This window comes from Syngnathus floridae, chromosome 19 (assembly GCF_059516105.1).
Source record: "Syngnathus floridae isolate MCC-2025c chromosome 19, RoL_Sflo_1.0, whole genome shotgun sequence".
NCBI classification, from domain to species: Eukaryota; Metazoa; Chordata; class Actinopteri; order Syngnathiformes; family Syngnathidae; genus Syngnathus; species Syngnathus floridae.
Window position 1 is genome coordinate 9,330,027 of NC_142431.1, and position 26,944 is coordinate 9,356,970.

At 45.9% G+C, this 26,944-nt stretch overlaps 1 protein-coding gene across 1 annotated transcript; it reads right to left on the bottom strand.

The window, feature by feature from the left end:
* Positions 1–10: 10 nt before the first annotated feature.
* Positions 11–26,406, bottom strand: LOC148382074 (janus kinase and microtubule-interacting protein 3-like). Its single transcript, XM_088362673.1, has 5 exons — positions 26,332–26,406; positions 26,042–26,275; positions 4,940–5,017; positions 4,637–4,883; positions 11–18 (listed from the first exon to the last, which is right to left on the bottom strand). The coding sequence occupies exons 1-5, from the start codon at positions 26,404–26,406 to the stop codon at positions 11–13; spliced, it is 642 nt and encodes a 213-aa protein (XP_088218799.1).
* Between the last annotated feature and the right edge of the window lie 538 nt (positions 26,407–26,944).

Here is a 26,944-nt window from a genome sequence, read left to right on the forward strand (position 1 = left end):
GTATATAATTCTAATGGCCTTCTTTTGAAAACTATTCTGAATTACAACTTTGGATCTTATATTACTTTGCAACAATCTACTCCGTGACAGATTAGGCAGTATAATCACATATGTTAACTTCAGTGCCCACACTGTATTTATTTATGGTTATTTGTTAAATCAAGTACTGTTAGACATGAAATAGGAAGTGTTTAACATAAATGTTATGGCTACTCACCATTGTAGCTCGCTCCTGGTCAATGATACGAGCCTCTTCTTGCAGTGGAAAACTTGCAGCCAACAAACACCGTGGAACCTAAAGGAATGAAATTAAACATTAACATTTCGCCTCGACCAATTTTCACACGTACAACGCAACGCGGCTACACTTCTGCTATTACAAACGTAAATCTCCTTAAACACAATGAGTGTTACTTACCGTGTACGCTCTAGACGGTCCAGTTGCAAGCAGAAAATAAAGATATTTCTGTTGATAATCGTCGCTGCTCAGTGGCTCACGGCCATCGCACCAACAGATTTGAATCGGAGGTTCGGGCAATTACGTCATATCCGCGGCACATGACTGCGACGTAATACCCGCTTATCTGAAACGGCAGTTAAAAGTAGAGTTACATCAAGTTTTCTTGGAACCTAAACGAATGAAAGAAAACTATCATTTGGCCACAACCAACATTCACAGATACAACACAACGTGCGGGGTTGAGGTTAAAGATTGAGTGAAGGGCCCTCGTTTTAAACTACTGTTTTGAAAAGGAGTGGGAACAAGTAAGACGTATTTAATTTATTTAATGGGAAGTAGTAAGACTTATTAAATTTATTTAATCTACTTTTCTTCCCAGGCAAAATTTGATGTGCTGCAATTCCAAATTTCCAAAGTGAATGAAGGAATGAAGTCCTTTAAATTATGATTTTGTATAAATACTAGGCATTAACACAAAATCGACGGCACAAAATGGGCAGACTTTACTTGTTTGAAAAGGACTGGTTACAAGACAGACTTTTTTAATTTATTTAATGGGAAGAAGACTTATTTAGTTTAATTGATCTATTTTTGTTCCCTGCCAAAATTCGATTTGCTGCAATTCCAAATTTCCAAAGTGAATGAAGGAAAGAAGTCGTTTAAATTATGATTTTGTTTAAATACTAGGCATAGACACAAAATCTACGGCACAAAATGGGCAGACTTTACTTGTTTGAAGAGGACTGGTTACAAGACAGACTTTTCTGATTTATTTAATGGGAAGAGGACTTATTTAGTTTATTTAATCTATTTTTGTTCCCTGGCAAAATTGGATTTGCTGAAATTGTATTTTGCCAAATCTCGATTTGAGACCTGATAGGAAGTATTAAACGCTTAGTTAAATCAATACAAGTTGGTAATAAGAGCGAGTAATGTTGGTTGAACCGATGAATGAAGGTTGAAAGCAATTTAAATTATGACTTTGTATAAATACTAGATATTAACAGAACATCTACTGCGCAAAATGGGCAGAGTTTACTTGTTTGAGAAGGAGTGGCTTATTCAAAACTAAGATTTATGTAATCTGTTTGTTCCCAGGCAAAATTGGATGTGATGCAATTCCAAATTTCACCACATGATGGTGCCCAATTTTGACTTCATAGGACATATTAAACACTTAGCTTGTTATTATGTTCAAGGTAATCAGATTTGTTTATCATTCTAATGGCCTCTTCAAAACTATTCTGGATTACTACTTTGGATCTATTCTACATTACTTGGCAACAACATACTCTGTAACAGATTAGGCAGTATAATCACATATGTTAACTTGAGAGTGCCCACACTCAATCTACTTATCGTGATGTGTTAAATCAATTACTGTTAGACATTATTTGTCTGATAATCTACCAAATCTTTGAATTGAAGAATTTGTGATTTAATTAATAGCTTGTTCAGGGTAATCAGACTTGTATATAATTCTAATGGCCTTCTTTTGAAAACTATTCTGAATTACAACTTTGGATCTTATATTACTTTGCAACAATCTACTCGGTGACAGATTAGGCAGTATAATCACATATGTTAACTTCAGTGCCCACACTGTATTTATTTATGGTTATTTGTTAAATCAAGTACTGTTAGACATGAAATAGGAAGTGTTTAACATAAATGTTATGGCTACTCACCATTGTAGCTCGCTCCTGGTCAATGATATGAGCCTCTTCTTGCAGTGGAAAACTTGCAGCCAACAAACACCGTGGAACCTAAAGGAATGAAATTAAACATTAACATTTCGCCCGGACCAACATTCACACGTACAACGCAACGCGGCTACACTTCTGCTATTACAAACGTAAATCTCCTTAAACACAACGAGTGTTACTTACCGTGTACGCTCTAGGCAAAATTGGATGTGATGCAATTCCAAATCTATCTGAAACGGCAGTTAAAAGTAGAGTTACATCAAGTTTTCTTTTTTAATCAACACAATCATTTACAACCGTTGACCAGAAAGAATCGTCGAAATTCGACGTCCCCCACAAACGCCACGCTCACTCGCTTTTCAGGGCAACAAAAGTACTTCTTTTTAAAAACGATGAGTTGTACTTACCGTGTACGCTCTGGACGGTCCAGTTGCAAGCAGAAAATAAAAATATTTCTCTTGTTAGTCGTATGTTACCATCCGCTGTGTCTTTGTCAACATCGCCGCCATTTTCCTACTTCCTGCTGCGAGCCACGCCCACGGATTTAAATTTGGGCGGAAGCTCTTTCCATTGGCGTCGTTTTCGCGTATAGCAAATCCGATTGGTTGGGAAGGGGGCACGGTTATGCAGCCGAGGGGTCCTGTGATCGGTGGGATGTAAAGTAGGCGTCGACGTCACGTCCGCGTCACGTGACCACGACGTGGCAGACGTCATATAGCAACCGCTGTTTTGTTTAGTAGACTTACAGTTGTTATGCATTGACATAATGGCGCACACACCAAATAGATTTAAATAAATTAAATAATTCTTCTGCCCACTCTCTTTTAAACAAGTTAACTCTCCCCGCGGATTTGAATTCCGGCGAAAGTTACGCCCATCGACGTCACGTATGTCACGTGACCACGACGTGGCAGATGTCATATAGCAACCGCTGTTTTGTTTAGTAGATTTACAGTTGTTATGCATTGGCATAATGGTGTGCACTCAAAATAGATTTAAATAAATTAAATATTTCTTCTGCCTACTCCCTTTTAAACAAGTTAACTCTGCCCACGTCCATTGACGTCTTGTCTGTGTCACGTGACCACGACGTAGCGACGTCATATAGTAACCGCTGTTTTGACCAGTAGACTTAGTTATTATGCGTTGACATAATGGCGCACTGGTTAGCATGGCCACCTCTTAAGCATGATGATGCGGGTTCGACGCCTGATCAATGTTAGCATGGAGTGAGCTGAAGTGCATGGCGCTGAAGATTTGAATCTTTGAAATGCGCTGAGGTCTGACATATCAGGCAGAATGGTTTGCCATCACGTTCAACAAAAAATAGAAACTTTCCCACTCTGATTAAAACGTCCTGTGTTCATCTACGTATTTTCGTTTTGCTGTGCATCTTTTCCCTGCCATTTCGAGAGCCCAATTGACACTCATAGTTTAAAGAAATGTGTTTGCCCATCCTACTTTGTGGAATTTCACCACATGCGCTTTTGACCAAAATACCAAATTGAACTCAAGTGAAGCCAACACGCACAACCCCCCCCCCCCCCCCCCACACACACACACACACACACAAATGTTGATATGAACATAAAAGAGCCGCATGCGGTTCGGGAGTTGCGGCTTGGCCAAACCTGTACTATACAACTTTATTTGTATAAAATTTTCACAACAGCTGTCACACAAACAAAGCGGGAAAAACCGAAGACGTGCGTGTTCCGCCCACGCTGGATTTATTTGCACCTTTGAAAAGACACCGTATTGCCGCAGATGTGGCAAAGAGTACTTTTGGGCATCTGAGACGGAAGGATGTCCAAAGCATCACGTCACCTGCTCTGGTAGGCATGGTGGTGGGACGTTGAGGTCAACCGCTTTGGGGTTGGCTGAATCTTTGATCGCAGGATGCCACACACTTGAAGACAGAAGCAGAAAAGCAGAGCTAAATGCAAAATGTACTCACCGGTGACTCCAATTTTTTTCCCCCCTGAAGAAACAGCTGGACGGGTGGCCCCGGCTGGCCAGTGGGACTCTTGTTATTCTGACCCTTTTTAGTGCGCGTTTGGGGCAACAACCGTTTTTTGTGGCGCTCTCTTCTGGTTCAAAAGTGCCCTGCATGTGAATTTGCTTTTCCTGCCTTCTGATTGGATGAGCGCCGGTGTGACGCGGTGCCTCTGTCACCGTGGCGGGGGGTATACGTTGGCATCGGAGCGTCTGCCAACGTCTGAGACCGGCTGGCAGTGTATCGGAGGTGTCGAGTGCGGTGCCGCTGGAGCTCACTCACCAGCTGGTGTTAGGGCCACAGAATGAAGGCCAAGGAGAAGAATAGAAAGAGAAACAGAAACTTCTCCTCCAATTGTTTGATTTGTCTCTTCTGAGCTTCGATGAATTCTTTCAGCTCTTTGTTCCTCTAGGACGGACAAATGGAAAGTGGCATTCAAAAGCCAGTAAGCGTGCAAGTAAGTGCCGGGCTGGCTTTGGGCCCTTACCTGTTGCGCGCTGTGCAGCAGATCCATTCTCTCTTGGAGGATGCAAGCGTCGCGCTCCCTCAACTCGCACATCAGGGCTCGCTTCCATTGGTCCACGGCGCTCCTAAGCTCTTCTCTCTGATCCGCCGTCAGCACGTCATTCACGCCAGCGTGGCTGGCTTTTTCGCCGTCCGTGGCGGGGCAGTCCCGCTGCGGTAGCGCCTCGTAAAACATGGCCTCCAGCTCCAGGATCCTCTGGGCCGCAATCCTCGTCCATCAGTGGTCCGGCGGGAGATTTGAGGGCGGCTTACCTTATGAGCCTGGTCCATGGAACACTTCCTGAAGTCCAACTCTTCATCCAGGTAGCCCTTCTGCTTGCAGAACATATCCTAGCACAGCTCAAGGTCAGAATTGTTGGGGCACATTGCCGGAGTTCCCCTTGGCTGATGTCGCGTGTCTGTCTACCTTCTCACTTTCAATGTCCAACATCTTCTGTTGAAGTGCTGACTTGGTCACTTTGATGTATTCTAACCACTGAGGAAAGGCTGCTGTCACATAAGCAGAATGCGAGAGCGTGCGTGGACGTGCGCGTTACCTTCTCGGCTAGGGTGAGAAGGGTCCTGGCGTGAATCACGACCACCTGCTCCTCGTTGGTGAGATTCTGCAAGAGCCCAAAGGCACAGCGTCAACAAGCTTCTTTCAGCGCAAAGCCTTCCAAAAGTCACATTTGAGCCGCCGAGTCTCGTGGAGTGCGAACATAAGGAGTTCGACATACACTTACGGCGTTATAGCCCAGGATGTCCAGCTTCTTCATCAGATCACTGATGACGATGTCCGGGGGAAAGGCGCAAGGAGCAATGTAAGGTGTTCTGGGACCTCGGGTTAAGGTTAGGGTTGCGAGGGACGCCTTACCTACGCTCACGCCCTCGGCCTCGCAGTAGATCTGCAAAGGGCTGAGGCCGTCTGGGAAACGGACTTGCAGAAACTTCAAGACGGGGGAGCGCCACTCCCTCTCCTGAAAGGCAGAGGCATGCATCCGTCCGTCCGTCCGTCCGTCACATCTCTGGCCTCAACACGCTTGTGCGAGTCTTCCCACCTCCAGCTCCAGGATGCGGAACTCAAGCAGTTCGTTTTGGTCTCGGATATCCTGGATGTGCTCTTTCAGACGCGCTTCTTCCGCCTCCATCCGCCTGACCTGAAAAGACAGTCAGACCTCATCTGCGGGGCTTCCCGACAGGTGTGACGCCAAGCGACTCCGCCCAGCGCCTTTCTTTCCGTCACCTTTTCGGCCAACTGCTGATTGCTCTGACGCAGCAGCTGCTTCTCCTCCACCCACTTGACATTCTAGAAGAGACAAACGCGTGGACAGCTTTGGAATGTTGTGTCATTTTCATCCACAAATTCTTTGGTTGACTGGAAAATGACATTTGCTTTTCTCCGCATTTTCCCAGCCACGTTTGGGGGGGGGGGGGGGGGGGGGGGGTTGGTCCAGTAATGCCAGACGGATGAGTGACTGAAGAATGTAGCTATTTTGTCTGAGAAAAAGGTGTGCTCATTGATGAGCTTACCTGTCCTTGTTGCTTCAGCGCTGACTCCAGATCTGCTACTCTGCTTTGATAGTGACCCATTTCTACCATCAGCTTTTCTCTGGTCTGAAAGGAGGAGGAGGGAGGCTCCTCCTCCTCCTTTCAGACCAGAGAACACCCGAGGCTGGGTGAGAACGGGGAGGCTGCGACCCGGCCGGGGGTTGCGGGAAGGGGCGCCACCTTGATCTCCTTCTCGGCGTCGTAGTCCCCTTCGCTGGTCTGGGCTAGCAGAGCGTAGGCTCGTTGCAGCGCTTGATATTCTTGCGTCAGCTGGCGGTAGCGAAGCTCCGCCTCTTCATGCACACACCAATGCAACACAGCACTAGTACCAGAATCAGTCAGACCGGCGACAAAGCACCCGCGACGCAAAGACGAGTCCGATTCCAGGCTGAAGAGGAATGTTTGGTGCCAATACGCTGGCAGAAATGGCGGGCTACCTCTTCGGGTTCCGTGTCGGGGGTTCTGTCGGTGTGAAAAGACAAGGACGATCCGTCCGAGTCCACCAACACGTCTTCGTCGTAGCCGTAAAATGTTTCGATGATCTGCGGGCGCGGAAGCAAACATCTCTCTGAACAAACTGAAGCGACACCTCACGATGAATCGACGAGAGGAACGATAGCGAGAAAAAGGCCATTTCATCTTGCGCAACACCAAGCAGCCGCAAACAAACAGACTCACCTTGCAGGACCTCACGCTTTGTTCCTCCTCAGAGATTCTCGACGTCGGTATCGTAGCAGCAAATCTCTCTCCTGTCGACACAAATAATCCGCCTTTGAGATTCTTTGGATGCAAAGGGAACGAACGGCTCCGGCGCAGAAACAAACGCGACTCACAATGACATTTCTGACATGAGCTCCTGTCTCCAGAGCCTGAAAAACACGTCACCGGCGATGATTGGAGGGACGCTCGTCTTTTCCAAAAGTGACAACTACAGGGTGTGTCAGGGTTTTCCAGATTATCTTTATCGTATCATTGTGTTGCTTTGACTTTGACTGCGACCTGTAATAAATAATATTATTTATCCCTTATTTATCCCTATCGCTTATCCCTTCCTACACAAAGTTGTAAAACACCCCTTGCTATGTTTTGACTAGAGGTCAAGGGCTTCCTCTATTCAATCCACTCTTACACCCACCCTGTTTCTCTTAATTAAAATGCTCGTGCAGGAGCCGAGAGTCAGACTTCATTCGTACAACGGATGGACTCTCCACCTGCAGGTGTCCAAAAGAACTTACTTGTCTCCCGTGTGGTTCTTGCAAAATAAGTTGGAGCGAGCGCAACTCTAACAGGGTGCATTTTGCCACTAGCTGCCTACGGACAATGACGTCGCGCTCGCGGCTCATGGTTGACGGGCTGAGCAGCCGGGCAAGTCCGTCGTTTTCAGCGCACAGCGAGTGGCAAAGGCGCTGACAAAACGGGAGCTTTGAGCTGCTGAAAACGGCAAAACAAGTCTAAAGCGTGTTCAAACGCGTGCGCACAATGCTCCTGCTTGAAAGGTCGGAATTTAAGGGGCCAATTTTTTGGATGGCGGCCGCCGGCCAAGCTTTGGACGGAAAAGGTTTCCTGGCGACAGCGAGCGAGCGCGGCGCTGCCGTACGTGCACCGAGTCGCCTGCCTGAAGACCTTGGACAAGTCGTCGATGATGTGCCGCTGCTCCACAACTTGAAGGAACTCCATTTCACCGTCCTGCTGGCCGCAACCGCGGTCCAGGTCATTGAGCGAACTAGGCCTTCTCTGTGGAACACAAATGCAGTGGACTCTGTTGGCACGCCGCCGTTGTCCGCGTCGACTTACCAAGCTTGCCATCTCCTCGTTCTCCTGGGTGACAAAGCGCACTTTGTTTTCAAGGCGACACAGCACCAGCGAGAGTTCTTCATTCTTCCTGCTCAGGCGTTTGTTTTTGTACAGGAGTGGCAGAAACTGGCTTTCTGTTTCTCTCAGTCGCTTTAGCTGCAAGCATGAAGTGCGGGATGTGAAAGACGCACAACACGCGGGCCAGAACGTATCCATTCCTTTTGCATCGGTTTGAACGGAATCGTGGCTTTGGCTCCCAATAAAAGACATCTACCAGGCAACCGACTCGCCGCGCCGCTCAACTAATAAGCAAGCGCAATGGGTGCCTCGCTGGATGGCGCGCATCAAACGTAGCGCAAACCTTCAAGCGTGCCGTCAATAAATTACCAGTTCATTGCGCTCTTCAGAAAGCAGGGCGTTTCGATCCTCCAGTTTCCTGATGACTGCGCTGAGCTCAGCGATTTTCAGATGAAACCGTCGCGTGTCCCGATCCTCCTGAGACTGAAAACGCCCCGCAACACACACACACAAGCACTCGTTCAAAGTTCAAAACTGTTTTTGTGCTACCTTCCTCCAGCAACGAACTAAGTCATGCGTACTGCAAGTGTGTGATGAGGTGGCTTACGCAATGAAGAGGATTGCTAGTAGCGGCGTTGACCCCACTTCCAGGGTAGTTTAGGCCCGCCCTTTGGGAATCCCTCAGGGCAGCGATCTGCTGCTCGGCAGCCTGAGTCTGCAGCTGAAGGCGGTGGACGTGGCCGGCCCCAGGGCTTCATCCAAAACACTAACCGCTCTGTCTTTCAGCTTGATCTCATCCGTCTGGATGTACAAACGGGGAGCGCTCAGGCAGGCGGGCAAACTCATTTGCCAGAATTGTGACAAAAACAAAGAGAGCAACCGGCCAATTTTTTTCTTGAATCGACTAGAACACCTTTGCTGTGACAAAAGCGAAGCGAGCAACCGGACATTTTCTTCTTGTGAAATAGAATAGAATAGAATGCCTTAGGTGTCATTGCACTGCAGGTATACAACGAAATTGGGAACATAGCCACGCACCGCGCATCTGATCAGTCCTACCAGTCGGCGGATCTCCCTCTCGCAGTCTCTCTTGGTTCGGCTCAGCTCCTCCCGATGCTGGTGATGAGCCGATCGGAGCTCGGCCGCTCGGGACTGCCAGGCCTGCTGGGCCGCTGCCAGGGCTTCTTCCGCGCTCCTGGTGGAGGCGACACCGCTCGGTCTCCCGACACCGCCGCGTCTCCTCCACCTCCGCCAGCAAAGCGCCCCCCCTCCTCACCTGAGCAGACATTGCGCCACACCGGGCCGTTGAGACCGCAACGGAGCGCCGCGACGCTTACTGGGGACAAGCTACACAATACGGTAGCGGCCGCATCGAAGCCCGACGTGGCGTGCGGATAGTCAGACACGGATAGAGCGGATCACCTTGTCCATGGAGCCGTCCCTCAGGCTGAGGACCAAGGCATTCAGTCGCTGGATCTCTCCATCTTTGATTTTGATCACTCTCATCAGCTCCATTTCATGCTGCCGCAGTAATGTCTCCCTGGTAATGGCTAACTCTTTCTGCTTCTCCTCATGGAGTTTGCTTTTGAGTTCCGTCATGGCGGCGGTGGCACGGTGGTGCTCCGCCCGCAGGTCCTGACTTCTCTCTCTCTCCAGACAGCTGACCTGACATGACTTAGACTTAGACTTAGACAAACTTTATTGTCATCTTGTCTGCACATGGTGCATACAAAACGAAATTCCGTTGCATACGTCTTACAACAAAGTAGTGATATTGCAGTTGAATAGAAGTAACATATCCTATGAAAATATATATATATACATATATACTATATATATATATATATATATATATATATTAAAAATAAGTATAAAGTGCAGCAGTGATAATTATGCAATAGTGCAAGTAGGCAAAACAGTATTCAAGAGTGTGCAGAGGAATGCTAAACCATGTATTAAACTTCTATTTAAAGGGTTTATACAAGTTCAGTAAAGTTGGTAGTGCGAGATAGTGCAAGATAGAGGTCCGTAGTGTCATAAAGTACAGTTCTGTGAATGTGTGATGCAGAGTTCAGTTTAGAGCTCAACAGTTCTAGTGTTCAACAGTCTGTCAAACGCACCTCTTGTATTAAGGTGCCCCCGGCTTCCCGGTAACGGGTTTGTTTTAGCCGGGTTCGGAGATTCGTCCGTACTCTAACCACCCGAGTTAAATTAACTCCACCGGAATCAATCTAATTTCTGTACGACGCCAATCCCTCTCAAGTCACCCGAAGCTCGAGCCGAGTAACTCAATTCGAGGCAAGACTTCGAAGTGACCGCATCGTATTGATGGCTCCCCGCTAGTGTTTGAAGTTCTTGTTTTGTTACGGATATTTTTTAGATGTCTTTGTTAAGACCTCAGGGATTCGTTTGTTTAGCGCACCCAAGCACTAGTTTTTGCCGAAGTAAATGTTGATATGGGTCCGTTCCACTTGGTCGCTCATTCAGCGAGCCGACCAACTTTTTCATTCGAAAAAGAATCAAATTAATAAAAGTGTGACAATAATAGCATTTAAGAAGAAAATTAATGCACTTTATATGATTAATTCTAACTTCCTATACGTAGATCTAGCACTTGACCTTCGGAGTTCTTCACCCCACTTAATTGCTTCAAAAAGAATAGCAACTTTCTTAAACCGAATAAAAATGTCGTGCTCTATTTAGATTTGCCCAATAATTAATTTGGAAGGCAAGTCTACTTTTTGATCGTGTCCCATTTAGCTTTTGACGCGGCCCGACAAAAAGGGGAACTGGGCCGCGCCCGACGGACAGTTGAAATACTTTTATCCTCCGCCAACTTCACTGATTTGTTTCAATCGTCGTCGTTATGTTATTTAGAGGAAGTAATTTCTCAACCGAATTCACTTTTAATGAAATCAACTCTTCCGTTAAATATTTACAAAAGTTTTTTAATTCTCTAACTTGCTCAGAGTTACTTTTTACGCGGCCCGTCAAAAAGGGGAAGCGGGCCTGAGCCTTTCAAATAGTTAAATAACTTTCCATTCTACACAACCCAATAATCTGATTTAAACACTTCCTTTAATTTATTCAGACGAAATAACTTTCGAACGGATCGCAATTCACTCGTGGCTCAAATAACTACGGAAGTTATTCAAGTCTCTAATTTGTTCAAAGTTCCTTTTTACGCGGCCCGTCAAAAAAGGGGAAACGGGCCTGAGCCTTCGGTTGCATATTCAGTACAAATCCGCGCACAACGAAGTAAGTAATATACAAAACACATTTATTGAAAAAAAAACATGGAATAGAATTACAAATCTCAATTACTCCAGAAACTGAACAATTTCACTCACTGATACCCGTGTTAATAAAATCATTCAATCCCAGAACAATTCGATTGCAAAACACAGTTCATAAAAAAGGGAAGAGGTAAATACCAGCTACGTGCTATTTTTGGTGGAAGCAAAGTCGAGTGATCAGTTCGATCTTGCTTCTAAAATCCGAATTAGGGAAACAGGCTGGCCACGAGGGAACCGGCGGCCCGATGACTATTCCCCCCTCTCGCTTAAATACATAACATATAAAAATCCCTCTCACCTATCTCCAGTCCAATTTTTGGGAGTAAATCCAAGTTAATTTCAGTCCAGTGATCCTGCGTCTCACACAAAGATCTTCGGGACTTTGGAAAAAAATCTTGAAACTCCTCCGGGCCTCTTCACGTATAAGCGCTCTTTTGGGGGAAAGAGCCCTGAGCTGTTTCTGCCGGATCTTTTATAGACCGCTCGGTCCCCCCCCTCCCCTTTCTTTTCTCCTGTACTTTCCCTATAGGGTAAGACTGCCCAGTTTTCCCACGCCTATAGAAGGGACTGGCCAGCTTTCTCACGCCTATAGAGGGACTGGCCAGCTTTCTCACGCCTATAGAGGGAACTGGCCAGTTTCCCCACGCTTGGTTATCTGTGGCCTTCAGCAGCTGTTTCCGCCCTGACCACGCAGTACTTTCCACCAAATGCACAGCTAGTGGCAAAACCTTTCACTTCCCCTTTTCTTCTCTTTCTCCTACATAAAAATAACTTTTTAAAGTTACGCTTCAATTTACTCTAAAATAAAAATCCAAACCCTTGACCTACTTTTCTAAACAATTTATGTCACGCCACTATTCTCATAGTGACGGGTCTCTTAATCGAATTGACAAATAATATTGCTTAAAGCGGTTACAGTATACATTTTTAGCCAAGCAAAAGAATCAAAAATAAAAATCACATTTGTGCTTCTCCAAACAATTTATGTCACGCCACTATTCTCATAGTGACGGGTCTCTTAATCAAATTGACAAATAATATTGCTTAAAGCGGTTACAGAATACATTTTTAGCCAAGCAAAAGAATCAAAAATAAAAATCACATTTGTGCTTCTCCAAACAATTTATGTCACGCCACTATTCTCATAGTGACGGGTCTCTTGATCGAATTGACAAATAATATTGCTTAAAGCGGTTACAGAATACATTTTTAGCCAAGCAAAAAAATCAAAAATAAAAATCACATTTGTGCTTCTATGCGTGACTCACCCTCTGACACCGTGCTACTCTTTTTATTTCTATTTTACCATGTTTAGCTTATTGGCTCCTCTTTTGGTCTCACGTTTTGGTCTGGCGCCATCTTTTGGACAAATTTGGAATTTCAGCTCTGCCAATTTATTCCTGTGAACAATCCATATTCTACCATTTGCACCATCTCTGCCCCCATGTTACATGACAGTCTGATGACAGCAGGGAAAAAGCTGTTGCAGAACCTGGTGGACCTGCAGCGGATGCTGCAAACCTCTTCCCAGAGGGCAGCAGGGAGAACAGTCCATGGTGGGGGTGTGATGGGTCATTGATGATGTTACGGGCACGGGACATGCAGCGCTGAGATGAAATGTCCTGAATGGAGGGAAGAGGAGCCCCTATGATCCTCTCTGCTGTCCTCACCACTCTCCTCACGTTCTTCCAATCGGAGGCGGTGCAGCCTCCACACCACACAGAGAGACAGCTTGTCAGAATGCTCTCTATGGTGCTCCTGTAGAACGTCCTCATGATGGGTGGGGGCAGGTGGGCTCTCATCATCCTCCGCAGGAAGTACAAGCGCTTCTGTGCCCTCTTGACCAGTGCCGTAGTGTTCATAGTCCAGGTGAGGTCTTCTGTGATGTGGACCCCCAGGAATTTGGTGGTGCTGACCACCTCCACAGCTGAGCTGTTGATGATCAGTGGAGCGTGGTGAGGCTGTTTTTTCCTGAAGTCGACGATGATCTCCTTCATCTTCTCCTCATTCAGGATCAGGCTGTTTTCTCTGCACCAGCCCACCAGCTGCTCCACCTCCTCTCTGTAGTCCAGGTCGTTGTTGTCTCTGATGAGCCCCACCACCGTTGTGTCGTCTGCTGACTTCACGATGTGATTGGTGGTGAACCTGAGGACGCAGTCGTGTGTCATCAGGGTGCACAGCAGGGGGCTCAGGACGCAGCCCTGAAGGGAGCCTGTGCTGAGGGTGATGACATCAGAGGTGTTCTGTCCGACCCGGACTGACTGAGGTCTGTTGGTGAGGAAGTCTAGCAGCCAGTTGCGAAGGGGGGTGTTGAAGCCCAGGTGTTCCAATTTTCCTACCAGATGCTGTGGGATGATGGTGTTAAACGCTGAGCTGAAGTCCAGGAACAGCCTCCGCACATGGGTGTTCTTCTCCTCCAGGTGAGCCAGGCTCAGGTGAAGAACGGAGGAGATGGCGTCCTGAGTGGAGCGGTTTTGCCGGTCGGCAAACTGGAACGGGTCAAATAATAGGGGGAGTCTGGAAACGATGTGACCTTTAAGCAGCCTTTCGAAGCACTTCATCATAACCGGAGTCAGTGCAACAGGCCGGTAATCATTAAATGAGGTGATTTGAGGTTTCTTCGGCACCGGAATGATGGAGGCAGTCTTAAAGCACGCCGGCACTGTGGCTTGGCCCAGCGAGGTGTTAAAAATGTCTGTGATGACCCCAGCCAGATGACTTGCACATTCCCTGAACACACGCCCAGGAATGTTGTCGGGGCCAGGGGCCTTACAGGGGTTGACTCTCCTCAGGGTCTTCAACACATCGGCGGAGTCAAGGCAGAGTACCTCCTCTTCCTGATGGGGGACAGTTTTAACTGCTGGAGTGCCGTTTAGTGCCTCGAACCTCCCAAAGAAGTTATTTAGACCATTTAGAAAGTCAGCATCAACTACACCCACCGGGGGGGGGGAGGGTGAGTTGTAGTCTGTAATCGCCCGTATGCCTTGCCACATACTCCTGATGTTTTTGACGTCGTGGAAACGATCCTGAAATTTTCGACTGCGGTCTCGCTTCGCTATCCTGATGGCACGGTTTAAGTTGGCTCTCGCTGTCCTCAGTGTCTCCTTGTCGCCAGACTTGAAGGCAGAGTTCCGCGCTCGTAGCGTTTGACGTACCTCCTCAGTCATCCAGGGTCGTTGGTTGCCCCGGGTGATGATATTCTTAGTGGTGCTGACGTCCTCGGTGCATTTGTTGATGTAGGCTGACACAGTCATGGCACACGCATGTCTAATCTACATCGGGAAAACTGGGAGGGAGGGAGGCAGGCAGGGAGGCAGGCAGGGAGGCAGGCAGGGAGGCAGGCAGTGTCTGTCTGTTGAGGTTTTCACCTTGTTCTTCTCCTGCTGAAGTTCTAACTGGACGTCCATCAGTTTGGTTCTCAGCTCGTCATTGGCGGCCTGAAGGGCGTCCGTTCGCTCCGCCTTGGCCCGCCCTGCCGGAGCTCGTTTGGACATCTCTTACTCGAGTCTCGCCCGGTCGTCAGTCAGAGATCACAACATTTGTACCTGGAGAGCACAAACGCAGCGCTGTTTTCCACTGGCTTCGAACTCAACTTCAATCGGTACCGTAACTTACAACATCATAAACATAGAACTAGCTTGACTTATTCATTGAATAAATGCATTTGGTTCTTCAAAACTGCATCACGCAACATAGCGTGACCGAGACGGCCGTTATCCACCTGCGTGAAGTTATTTGGTGAAATGAATGAGATGTTTAAGACACCATCGTTCTGTCTCTATGTAGATGAAGGGAAATAATCGATTGCTGAAGGTCCAAAGGTGTTGTGATAAACAAATAAACATATTAGTGATTAGTGACATATTTGTGATAAACATATTAGGCAGGATAATCACATATGTTAACGTGACTGCCCACACTGTATTTATTTATGGTTATTTGTTAAATCGAGTACTGTTAGACATGAAATAGGAAGTGTTTAACATAAATGGAAGACGAAAGGGGTACTCACCATTGTAGCTCCTGCTGGTCAATGATACGAGCCTCTTCTTGCAGTGGAAAACATACAGCCAACAAACACCGTGGAACCTAAAGGAATGAAATTAAACATTAACATTTAGCCTCAACCAACATTCACAGATACAACGCAACGCAAACTACACAAACGTAAATCTTTTTAAACACAATGAGTTGTACTTACCGTGTACGCTCTAGACGGTCCACTTGCAAGCAGAAAATAAAGATATTTCTGTTGATAACCGTCGTGTTTGTATCCGGTGTCTCGCTCAAGGCCATTGCGCCCACAGATTTGAATTTTGGCGAGAGTTCAGCCTATTGACGTCATTTCCGCGGTGTAATACCCGCATATCTGAAACGGCAAAGTTAAGAGTAGAGTTAAATAAAGTTTTTAGTCAACGCAATAATTTACAACCGTTGACCAGTCGAAATAATCGTCGAAATTTGGCGTCTGTGGCTGGAAGCAGACGCCGAGTTCGACATTCCTCCCAAACACCACACTCCCTCGCTTTTCAGGGCTAAAAAAAAACAGTTGTAATTACCTTGTACGCTCTAGACGGTCAAGTTGCAAGCTGAAAACAAAAATATTTGCCTTGTTAGTCATCGTGTTACTAACCGCTGTGTCTTGTTTGCCAGAATTGCCGCTTTCCTACTTCCTGTTGCAAGCCACGCCCACGGATTATAATTTTGCCGTGAGTTCCGCCTATTGACGTCATGTCCGCGTCACATGACTGCGACGTAATATTATCTAAGACTGTTTGTGCGGTATTGTGTTGTTCTGTGCGGTATTGTGTTATTCTGTGCGGCGTCGTGTTGTTCTGTGCGGCGTCGTGTTGTTCAGTGCGACGTCGTGTTGTTCAGTGCGGCATGGTGTTGTTCAGTGCGGCATGGTGTTGTTCAGTGCGGCATGGTGTTGTTCAGTGCGGCATAATGTTGTTCAGTGCGGCATAATGTTGTTCAGTGCGGCATGGTGTTGTTCAGTGCGGCATGGTGTTGTTCAGTGCGGCATGGTGTTGTTCAGTGCGGTATAATGTTGTTCAGTGCGCCATAATGTTGTTCAGTGCGGCATGGTGTTGTTCAGTGCGGGATGGTGTTGTTCAGTGCAGGATGGTGTTGTTCAGTGCGGCATGGTGTTGTTCAATGCGGCATGGTGTTGTTCAGTGCGGGATGGTGTTGTTCAGTGCGGCATGGTGTTGTTCAGTGCGGCATAATGTTGTTCAGTGCGGCATGGTGTTGTTCAGTGCGGCATGGTGTTGTTCAGTGCGGCATGGTGTTGTTCAGTGCGGCATGGTGTTGTTCAGTGCGGAATGGTGTTGTTCAGTGCGGCATGGTGTTGTTCAGTCCGGGATGGTGTTGTTCAATGCGGGATCGTGTTGTTCAGTGCGGGGTGGTGTTGTTCAGTGCGGGATGGTGTTGTTCAGTGCGGCATGGTGTTGTTCAATGCGGCATGGTGTTGTTCAGTGCGGGATGGTGTTGTTCATTGCGGCATGGTGTTGTTCAGAGCGGCATGGTGTTGTTCAGTGCGGCATGGTGTTGTTCAGTGCGGCATAATGTTGTTCAGTGCGGCATGGTGTTGTTCAGTGTGGAAAGGTGTTGTTCAGTGCAGGATGGTGTTGTTCAGTGCGGCATGGTGTTGTTCAATGCAGGATCGTGTTGTTCAGTGCAGCATAATGTTGTTCAGTGCAGCATGGTGTTGTTCAGTGCGGCATGGTGTTGTTCAATGCGGCATGGTGTTGTTCACTGCGGGATGGTGTTGTTCAATGCGGGATCGTGTTGTTCAGTGCGGCATAATGTTGTTCAGTGCAGCATGGTGTTGTTCAGTGCGGCATGGTGTTGTTCAGTGCGACATAATGTTGTTTAGTGCGGCATAATGTTGTTCAGTGCGGCATAATGTTGTTCAGTGCGGCATGGTGTTGTTCACTGCGGCATGGTGTTGTTCAGTGCGGCATGGTGTTGTTCAGTGCAGGATGGTGTTGTTCAGTGCGGCATGGTGTTGTTCAATGCGGCATGGTGTTGTTCAGTGCGGGATGGTGTTGTTCAGTGCAGGATGGTGTTGTTCAGTGCGGCATGGTGTTGTTCAGTGCGGAATGGTGTTGTTCAGTGCGGCATGGTGTTGTTCAGTGCGGCATGGTGTTGTTCAGTGCAGGATGGTGTTGTTCAATGCGGGATCGTGTTGTTCAGTGCGGCATGGTGTTGTTCAGTGCGGCATGGTGTTGTTCAGTGCGGCATAATGTTGTTCAGTGCGGCATGGTGTTGTTCAGTGCGGCATGGTGTTGTTCAGTGCGGCATGGTGTTGTTCAGTGCGGCATGGTGTTGTTCAGTGCGGCATAATGTTGTCCAGTGCGCCATAATGTTGTTCAGTGCGGCATGGTGTTGTTTAGTGCGGGATGGTGTTGTTCAGTGCAGGATGGTGTTGTTCAGTGCGGCATGGTGTTGTTCAATGCGGCATGGTGTTGTTCAGTGCGGGATGGTGTTGTTCAGTGCGGCATGGTGTTCAGTGCGGCATGGTGTTCAGTGCGGCATAATGTTGTTCAGTGCGGCATGGTGTTGTTCAGTGCGGCATGGTGTTGTTCAGTGCGGCATGGTGTTGTTCAGTGCGGCATGGTGTTGTTCAGTGCGGCATGGTGTTGTTCAGTGCGGCATGGTGTTGTTCAATGCGGGATCGTGTTGTTCAGTGCGGGGTGGTGTTGTTCAGTGCAGGATGGTGTTGTTCAGTGCAGGATGGTGTTGTTCAGTGCAGGATGGTGTTGTTCAGTGCGGCATGGTGTTGTTCAATGCAGGATCGTGTTGTTCAGTGCAGCATAATGTTGTTCAGTGCAGCATGGTGTTGTTCAGTGCGGCATGGTGTTGTTCAGTGCGGGATGGTGTTGTTCAGTGCGGGATGGTGTTTTTCAGTGCGGCATGGTGTTTTTCAGTGCGGCATGTTGTTCAGTGCGGCATGGTGTTGTTCAGTGCGACATAATGTTGTTCAGTGCGGCATAATGTTGTTCAGTGCGGCATGGTGTTGTTCAGTGCGGCATGGTGTTGTTCAGTGCGGCATGGTGTTGTTCAGTGCGGCATGGTGTTGTTCAGTGCAGGATGGTGTTGTTCAGTGCAGGATGGTGTTGTTCAATGCGGCATGGTGTTGTTCAGTGCGGGATGGTGTTGTTCAGTGCAGGATGGTGTTGTTCAGTGCGGCATGGTGTTGTTCAGTGCGGAATGGTGTTGTTCAGTGCGGCATGGTGTTGTTCAGTGCGGCATGGTGTTGTTCAGTGCAGGATGGTGTTGTTCAATGCGGGATGGTGTTGTTCAGTGCGGGATGGTGTTGTTCAGTGCAGGATGGTGTTGTTCAGTGCGGCATGGTGTTGTTCAATGCGGCATGGTGTTGTTCAGTGCAGGATGGTGTTGTTCAGTGCGGCATGGTGTTGTTCAATGCGGCATGGTGTTGTTCAATGCGGCATGGTGTTGTTCAGTGCGGCATGGTGTTGTTCAGTGCGGCATGGTGTTGTTCAGTGCAGCGTAATGTTGTTCAGTGCGGCATGGTGTTGTTCAGTGCGGAATGGTGTTGTTCAGTGCGGCATGGTGTTGTTCAGTGCGGGATGGTGTTGTTCAGTGCGGCATGGTGTTGCTCAGTGCGGCATGGTGTTGTTCAGTGCGGGATGGTGTTCAGTGCGGCATGGTGTTGTTCAATGCGGTATCGTGTTGTTCAGTGCGGCATGGTGTTGTTCAGTGCGGCATGGTGTTGTTCAGTGCGGCATGGTGTTGTTCAGTGCGGCATAATGTTGTTCAGTGCGGCATAATGTTGTTCAGTGCGGCATAATGTTGTTCAGTGCGGCATGGTGTTGTTCAGTGCGGCATGGTGTTGTTCAGTGCGGCATAATGTTCAGTGCGGCATAATGTTGTTCAGTGCGGCATGGTGTTGTTCAGTGCGGGATGGTGTTGTTCAGTGCAGGATGGTGTTGTTCAGTGCGGCATGGTGTTCAGTGCGGGATGGTGTCTTTCAGTGCGGCATGGTGTCGTTCAGTGCGGCATGGTGTCTTTCAGTGCGGCATGGTGTCGTTCAGTGAGGCATGGTGTTGTTCAGTGCGGCATGGTGTTGTTTAGTGCGGCATGGTGTTGTTCAGTGCGGGATGGTGTTGTTCAGTGTGGCATGGTGTTCAGTGCGGCATGGTGTTGTTCAGTGCGGTATCGTGTTGTTCAGTGCGGTATCGTGTTTCTCAGTGCGGTATCGTGTTGTTCAGTGCAGTATCGTTGTGTTGTTCGTATTGTGTTTAACACTTAGCCTCTAACACTTAGCCTCTAACACTTAGCCTCTAGCATCTAGAAGGTAAATAAATAGGAAGGAAGGACTCACCGGTGACGCCTTCGCCCACGTCCAAGCGTTGTACTTTGTATTTTCATCCTTCTGACAGTGGAAAACATAGCCAACAAACACCGTGGAACCTAAACGAATGAAAGAAAACTATCATTTGGCCACAACCAACATTCACAGATACAACACAATGTGACGTGCGGGGTTGAGGTTAAAGGTTGAGTGAAGGGCCCTCGTTTTAAACTACTTTTTTGAAAAGGATTGGGAACAAGTAAGACGTATTTAATTTATTTAATGGGAAGTAGTAAGAGCTATATAATTTAATCTATGTATTATATTCTATTGTATTGTATTCTGTTGTATTCTTTTGGATTGTATTCACACTAACCCCACTAAAACTTCAGCCCACAAAAACTCGCCTCTGGCGCCTAGCCTCTGGCACTTAGCCTCTAACACTTAGCCTTTAACACTTAGCCTTTAACACTTAGCCTTTAACACTTAGCCTTTAACACTTAGCCTAGAAGGTGAATAAATAGGGTTAAAGGTTGAGTGAAGGGACCTCGTTTTAAACTACTTTTTTGAAAAGGAGTGGGAACAAGTAAGACGTATTTAATTTATTTAATGGGAAGTAGTAAGACTTATTAAATTTATTTAATCTACTTTTCTTCCCAGGCAAAATTTGATGTGCTGCAATTCCAAATTTCCAAAGTGAATGAAGGAATGAAGTCCTTTAAATTATGATTTTGTATAAATACTAGGCATTAACACAAAATCGACGGCCCAAAATCGGCAGACTTTACTTGTTTGAAAAGGACTGGTTACAAGACAGACTTTTTTAATTTATTTAATGGGAAGAAGACTTATTTAGTTTAATTGATCTATTTTTGTTCCCTGGCAAAATTCGATTTGCTGCAATTCCAAATTTCCAAAGTGAATGAAGGAAAGAAGTCGTTTAAATTATGATTTTGTTTAAATACTAGGCATAGACACAAAATCTACGGCACAAAATGGGCAGACTTTACTTGTTTGAAGAGGACTGGTTACAAGACAGACTTTTCTGATTTATTTAATGGGAAGAAGACTTATTTAGTTTATTTAATCTATTTTTGTTCCCTGGCAAAATTGGATTTGCTGAAATTGTATTTTGCCAAATCTTGCCTTGAGACCTGATAGGAAGTATTAAACGCTTAGTTAAATCAATACAAGTTGGTAATAAGAGCGAGTAATGTTGGTTGAACCGATGAATGAAGGTTGAAAGCAATTTAAATTATGACTTTGTATAAATACTAGATATTAACAGAACATCTACTGCGCGAAATGGGCAGAGTTTACTTGTTTGAGAAGGAGTGGCTTATTCAAAACTAAGATTTATTTAATCTGTTTGTTCCCAGGCAAAATTGGATGTGATGCAATTCCAAATTTCACCACATGATGGTGCCCAATTTTGACTTCATAGGACATATTAAACACTTAGCTTGTTATTATGTTCAAGGTAATCAGATTTGTTTATTATTCTAATGGCCTCTTCAAAACTATTCTGGATTACTACTTTGGATCTATTCTACATTACTTGGCAACAACATACTCTGTAACAGATTAGGCAGTATAATCATATCTGTTAACTTGAGAGTGCCCACACTCAATCTACTTATCGTGATGTGTTAAATCAATTACTGTTAGACATTATTTGTCTGATAATCTACCAAATCTTTGAATTGAAGAATTTGTGATTTAATTAATAGCTTGTTCAGGGTAATCAGACTTGTATATAATTCTAATGGCCTTCTTTTGAAAACTATTCTGAATTACAACTTTGGATCTTATATTACTTTGCAACAATCTACTCCGTGACAGATTAGGCAGTATAATCACATATGTTAACTTCAGTGCCCACACTGTATTTATTTATGGTTATTTGTTAAATCAAGTACTGTTAGACATGAAATAGGAAGTGTTTAACATAAATGTTATGGCTACTCACCATTGTAGCTCGCTCCTGGTCAATGATACGAGCCTCTTCTTGCAGTGGAAAACTTGCAGCCAACAAACACCGTGGAACCTAAAGGAATGAAATTAAACATTAACATTTCGCCTCGACCAATTTTCACACGTACAACGCAACGCGGCTACACTTCTGCTATTACAAACGTAAATCTCCTTAAACACAATGAGTGTTACTTACCGTGTACGCTCTAGACGGTCCAGTTGCAAGCAGAAAATAAAGATATTTCTGTTGATAATCGTCGCTGCTCAGTGGCTCACGGCCATCGCACCAACAGATTTGAATCGGAGGTTCGGGCAATTACGTCATATCCGCGGCACATGACTGCGACGTAATACCCGCTTATCTGAAACGGCAGTTAAAAGTAGAGTTACATCAAGTTTTCTTGGAACCTAAACGAATGAAAGAAAACTATCATTTGGCCACAACCAACATTCACAGATACAACACAACGTGCGGGGTTGAGGTTAAAGATTGAGTGAAGGGCCCTCGTTTTAAACTACTGTTTTGAAAAGGAGTGGGAACAAGTAAGACGTATTTAATTTATTTAATGGGAAGTAGTAAGACTTATTAAATTTATTTAATCTACTTTTCTTCCCAGGCAAAATTTGATGTGCTGCAATTCCAAATTTCCAAAGTGAATGAAGGAATGAAGTCCTTTAAATTATGATTTTGTATAAATACTAGGCATTAACACAAAATCGACGGCACAAAATGGGCAGACTTTACTTGTTTGAAAAGGACTGGTTACAAGACAGACTTTTTTAATTTATTTAATGGGAAGAAGACTTATTTAGTTTAATTGATCTATTTTTGTTCCCTGCCAAAATTCGATTTGCTGCAATTCCAAATTTCCAAAGTGAATGAAGGAAAGAAGTCGTTTAAATTATGATTTTGTTTAAATACTAGGCATAGACACAAAATCTACGGCACAAAATGGGCAGACTTTACTTGTTTGAAGAGGACTGGTTACAAGACAGACTTTTCTGATTTATTTAATGGGAAGAGGACTTATTTAGTTTATTTAATCTATTTTTGTTCCCTGGCAAAATTGGATTTGCTGAAATTGTATTTTGCCAAATCTCGATTTGAGACCTGATAGGAAGTATTAAACGCTTAGTTAAATCAATACAAGTTGGTAATAAGAGCGAGTAATGTTGGTTGAACCGATGAATGAAGGTTGAAAGCAATTTAAATTATGACTTTGTATAAATACTAGATATTAACAGAACATCTACTGCGCAAAATGGGCAGAGTTTACTTGTTTGAGAAGGAGTGGCTTATTCAAAACTAAGATTTATGTAATCTGTTTGTTCCCAGGCAAAATTGGATGTGATGCAATTCCAAATTTCACCACATGATGGTGCCCAATTTTGACTTCATAGGACATATTAAACACTTAGCTTGTTATTATGTTCAAGGTAATCAGATTTGTTTATCATTCTAATGGCCTCTTCAAAACTATTCTGGATTACTACTTTGGATCTATTCTACATTACTTGGCAACAACATACTCTGTAACAGATTAGGCAGTATAATCACATATGTTAACTTGAGAGTGCCCACACTCAATCTACTTATCGTGATGTGTTAAATCAATTACTGTTAGACATTATTTGTCTGATAATCTACCAAATCTTTGAATTGAAGAATTTGTGATTTAATTAATAGCTTGTTCAGGGTAATCAGACTTGTATATAATTCTAATGGCCTTCTTTTGAAAACTATTCTGAATTACAACTTTGGATCTTATATTACTTTGCAACAATCTACTCGGTGACAGATTAGGCAGTATAATCACATATGTTAACTTCAGTGCCCACACTGTATTTATTTATGGTTATTTGTTAAATCAAGTACTGTTAGACATGAAATAGGAAGTGTTTAACATAAATGTTATGGCTACTCACCATTGTAGCTCGCTCCTGGTCAATGATATGAGCCTCTTCTTGCAGTGGAAAACTTGCAGCCAACAAACACCGTGGAACCTAAAGGAATGAAATTAAACATTAACATTTCGCCCGGACCAACATTCACACGTACAACGCAACGCGGCTACACTTCTGCTATTACAAACGTAAATCTCCTTAAACACAACGAGTGTTACTTACCGTGTACGCTCTAGGCAAAATTGGATGTGATGCAATTCCAAATCTATCTGAAACGGCAGTTAAAAGTAGAGTTACATCAAGTTTTCTTTTTTAATCAACACAATCATTTACAACCGTTGACCAGAAAGAATCGTCGAAATTCGACGTCCCCCACAAACGCCACGCTCACTCGCTTTTCAGGGCAACAAAAGTACTTCTTTTTAAAAACGATGAGTTGTACTTACCGTGTACGCTCTGGACGGTCCAGTTGCAAGCAGAAAATAAAAATATTTCTCTTGTTAGTCGTATGTTACCATCCGCTGTGTCTTTGTCAACATCGCCGCCATTTTCCTACTTCCTGCTGCGAGCCACGCCCACGGATTTAAATTTGGGCGGAAGCTCTTTCCATTGGCGTCGTTTTCGCGTATAGCAAATCCGATTGGTTGGGAAGGGGGCACGGTTATGCAGCCGAGGGGTCCTGTGATCGGTGGGATGTAAAGTAGGCGTCGACGTCACGTCCGCGTCACGTGACCACGACGTGGCAGACGTCATATAGCAACCGCTGTTTTGTTTAGTAGACTTACAGTTGTTATGCATTGACATAATGGCGCACACACCAAATAGATTTAAATAAATTAAATAATTCTTCTGCCCACTCTCTTTTAAACAAGTTAACTCTCCCCGCGGATTTGAATTCCGGCGAAAGTTACGCCCATCGACGTCACGTATGTCACGTGACCACGACGTGGCAGATGTCATATAGCAACCGCTGTTTTGTTTAGTAGATTTACAGTTGTTATGCATTGGCATAATGGTGTGCACTCAAAATAGATTTAAATAAATTAAATATTTCTTCTGCCTACTCCCTTTTAAACAAGTTAACTCTGCCCACGTCCATTGACGTCTTGTCTGTGTCACGTGACCACGACGTAGCGACGTCATATAGTAACCGCTGTTTTGACCAGTAGACTTAGTTATTATGCGTTGACATAATGGCGCACTGGTTAGCATGGCCACCTCTTAAGCATGATGATGCGGGTTCGACGCCTGATCAATGTTAGCATGGAGTGAGCTGAAGTGCATGGCGCTGAAGATTTGAATCTTTGAAATGCGCTGAGGTCTGACATATCAGGCAGAATGGTTTGCCATCACGTTCAACAAAAAATAGAAACTTTCCCACTCTGATTAAAACGTCCTGTGTTCATCTACGTATTTTCGTTTTGCTGTGCATCTTTTCCCTGCCATTTCGAGAGCCCAATTGACACTCATAGTTTAAAGAAATGTGTTTGCCCATCCTACTTTGTGGAATTTCACCACATGCGCTTTTGACCAAAATACCAAATTGAACTCAAGTGAAGCCAACACGCACAACCCCCCCCCCCCCCCCCCCACACACACACACACACACAATGTTGATATGAACATAAAAGAGCCGCATGCGGTTCGGGAGTTGCGGCTTGGCCAAACCTGTACTATACAACTTTATTTGTATAAAATTTTCACAACAGCTGTCACACAAACAAAGCGGGAAAAACCGAAGACGTGCGTGTTCCGCCCACGCTGGATTTATTTGCACCTTTGAAAAGACACCGTATTGCCGCAGATGTGGCAAAGAGTACTTTTGGGCATCTGAGACGGAAGGATGTCCAAAGCATCACGTCACCTGCTCTGGTAGGCATGGTGGTGGGACGTTGAGGTCAACCGCTTTGGGGTTGGCTGAATCTTTGATCGCAGGATGCCACACACTTGAAGACAGAAGCAGAAAAGCAGAGCTAAATGCAAAATGTACTCACCGGTGACTCCAATTTTTTTCCCCCCTGAAGAAACAGCTGGACGGGTGGCCCCGGCTGGCCAGTGGGACTCTTGTTATTCTGACCCTTTTTAGTGCGCGTTTGGGGCAACAACCGTTTTTTGTGGCGCTCTCTTCTGGTTCAAAAGTGCCCTGCATGTGAATTTGCTTTTCCTGCCTTCTGATTGGATGAGCGCCGGTGTGACGCGGTGCCTCTGTCACCGTGGCGGGGGGTATACGTTGGCATCGGAGCGTCTGCCAACGTCTGAGACCGGCTGGCAGTGTATCGGAGGTGTCGAGTGCGGTGCCGCTGGAGCTCACTCACCAGCTGGTGTTAGGGCCACAGAATGAAGGCCAAGGAGAAGAATAGAAAGAGAAACAGAAACTTCTCCTCCAATTGTTTGATTTGTCTCTTCTGAGCTTCGATGAATTCTTTCAGCTCTTTGTTCCTCTAGGACGGACAAATGGAAAGTGGCATTCAAAAGCCAGTAAGCGTGCAAGTAAGTGCCGGGCTGGCTTTGGGCCCTTACCTGTTGCGCGCTGTGCAGCAGATCCATTCTCTCTTGGAGGATGCAAGCGTCGCGCTCCCTCAACTCGCACATCAGGGCTCGCTTCCATTGGTCCACGGCGCTCCTAAGCTCTTCTCTCTGATCCGCCGTCAGCACGTCATTCACGCCAGCGTGGCTGGCTTTTTCGCCGTCCGTGGCGGGGCAGTCCCGCTGCGGTAGCGCCTCGTAAAACATGGCCTCCAGCTCCAGGATCCTCTGGGCCGCAATCCTCGTCCATCAGTGGTCCGGCGGGAGATTTGAGGGCGGCTTACCTTATGAGCCTGGTCCATGGAACACTTCCTGAAGTCCAACTCTTCATCCAGGTAGCCCTTCTGCTTGCAGAACATATCCTAGCACAGCTCAAGGTCAGAATTGTTGGGGCACATTGCCGGAGTTCCCCTTGGCTGATGTCGCGTGTCTGTCTACCTTCTCACTTTCAATGTCCAACATCTTCTGTTGAAGTGCTGACTTGGTCACTTTGATGTATTCTAACCACTGAGGAAAGGCTGCTGTCACATAAGCAGAATGCGAGAGCGTGCGTGGACGTGCGCGTTACCTTCTCGGCTAGGGTGAGAAGGGTCCTGGCGTGAATCACGACCACCTGCTCCTCGTTGGTGAGATTCTGCAAGAGCCCAAAGGCACAGCGTCAACAAGCTTCTTTCAGCGCAAAGCCTTCCAAAAGTCACATTTGAGCCGCCGAGTCTCGTGGAGTGCGAACATAAGGAGTTCGACATACACTTACGGCGTTATAGCCCAGGATGTCCAGCTTCTTCATCAGATCACTGATGACGATGTCCGGGGGAAAGGCGCAAGGAGCAATGTAAGGTGTTCTGGGACCTCGGGTTAAGGTTAGGGTTGCGAGGGACGCCTTACCTACGCTCACGC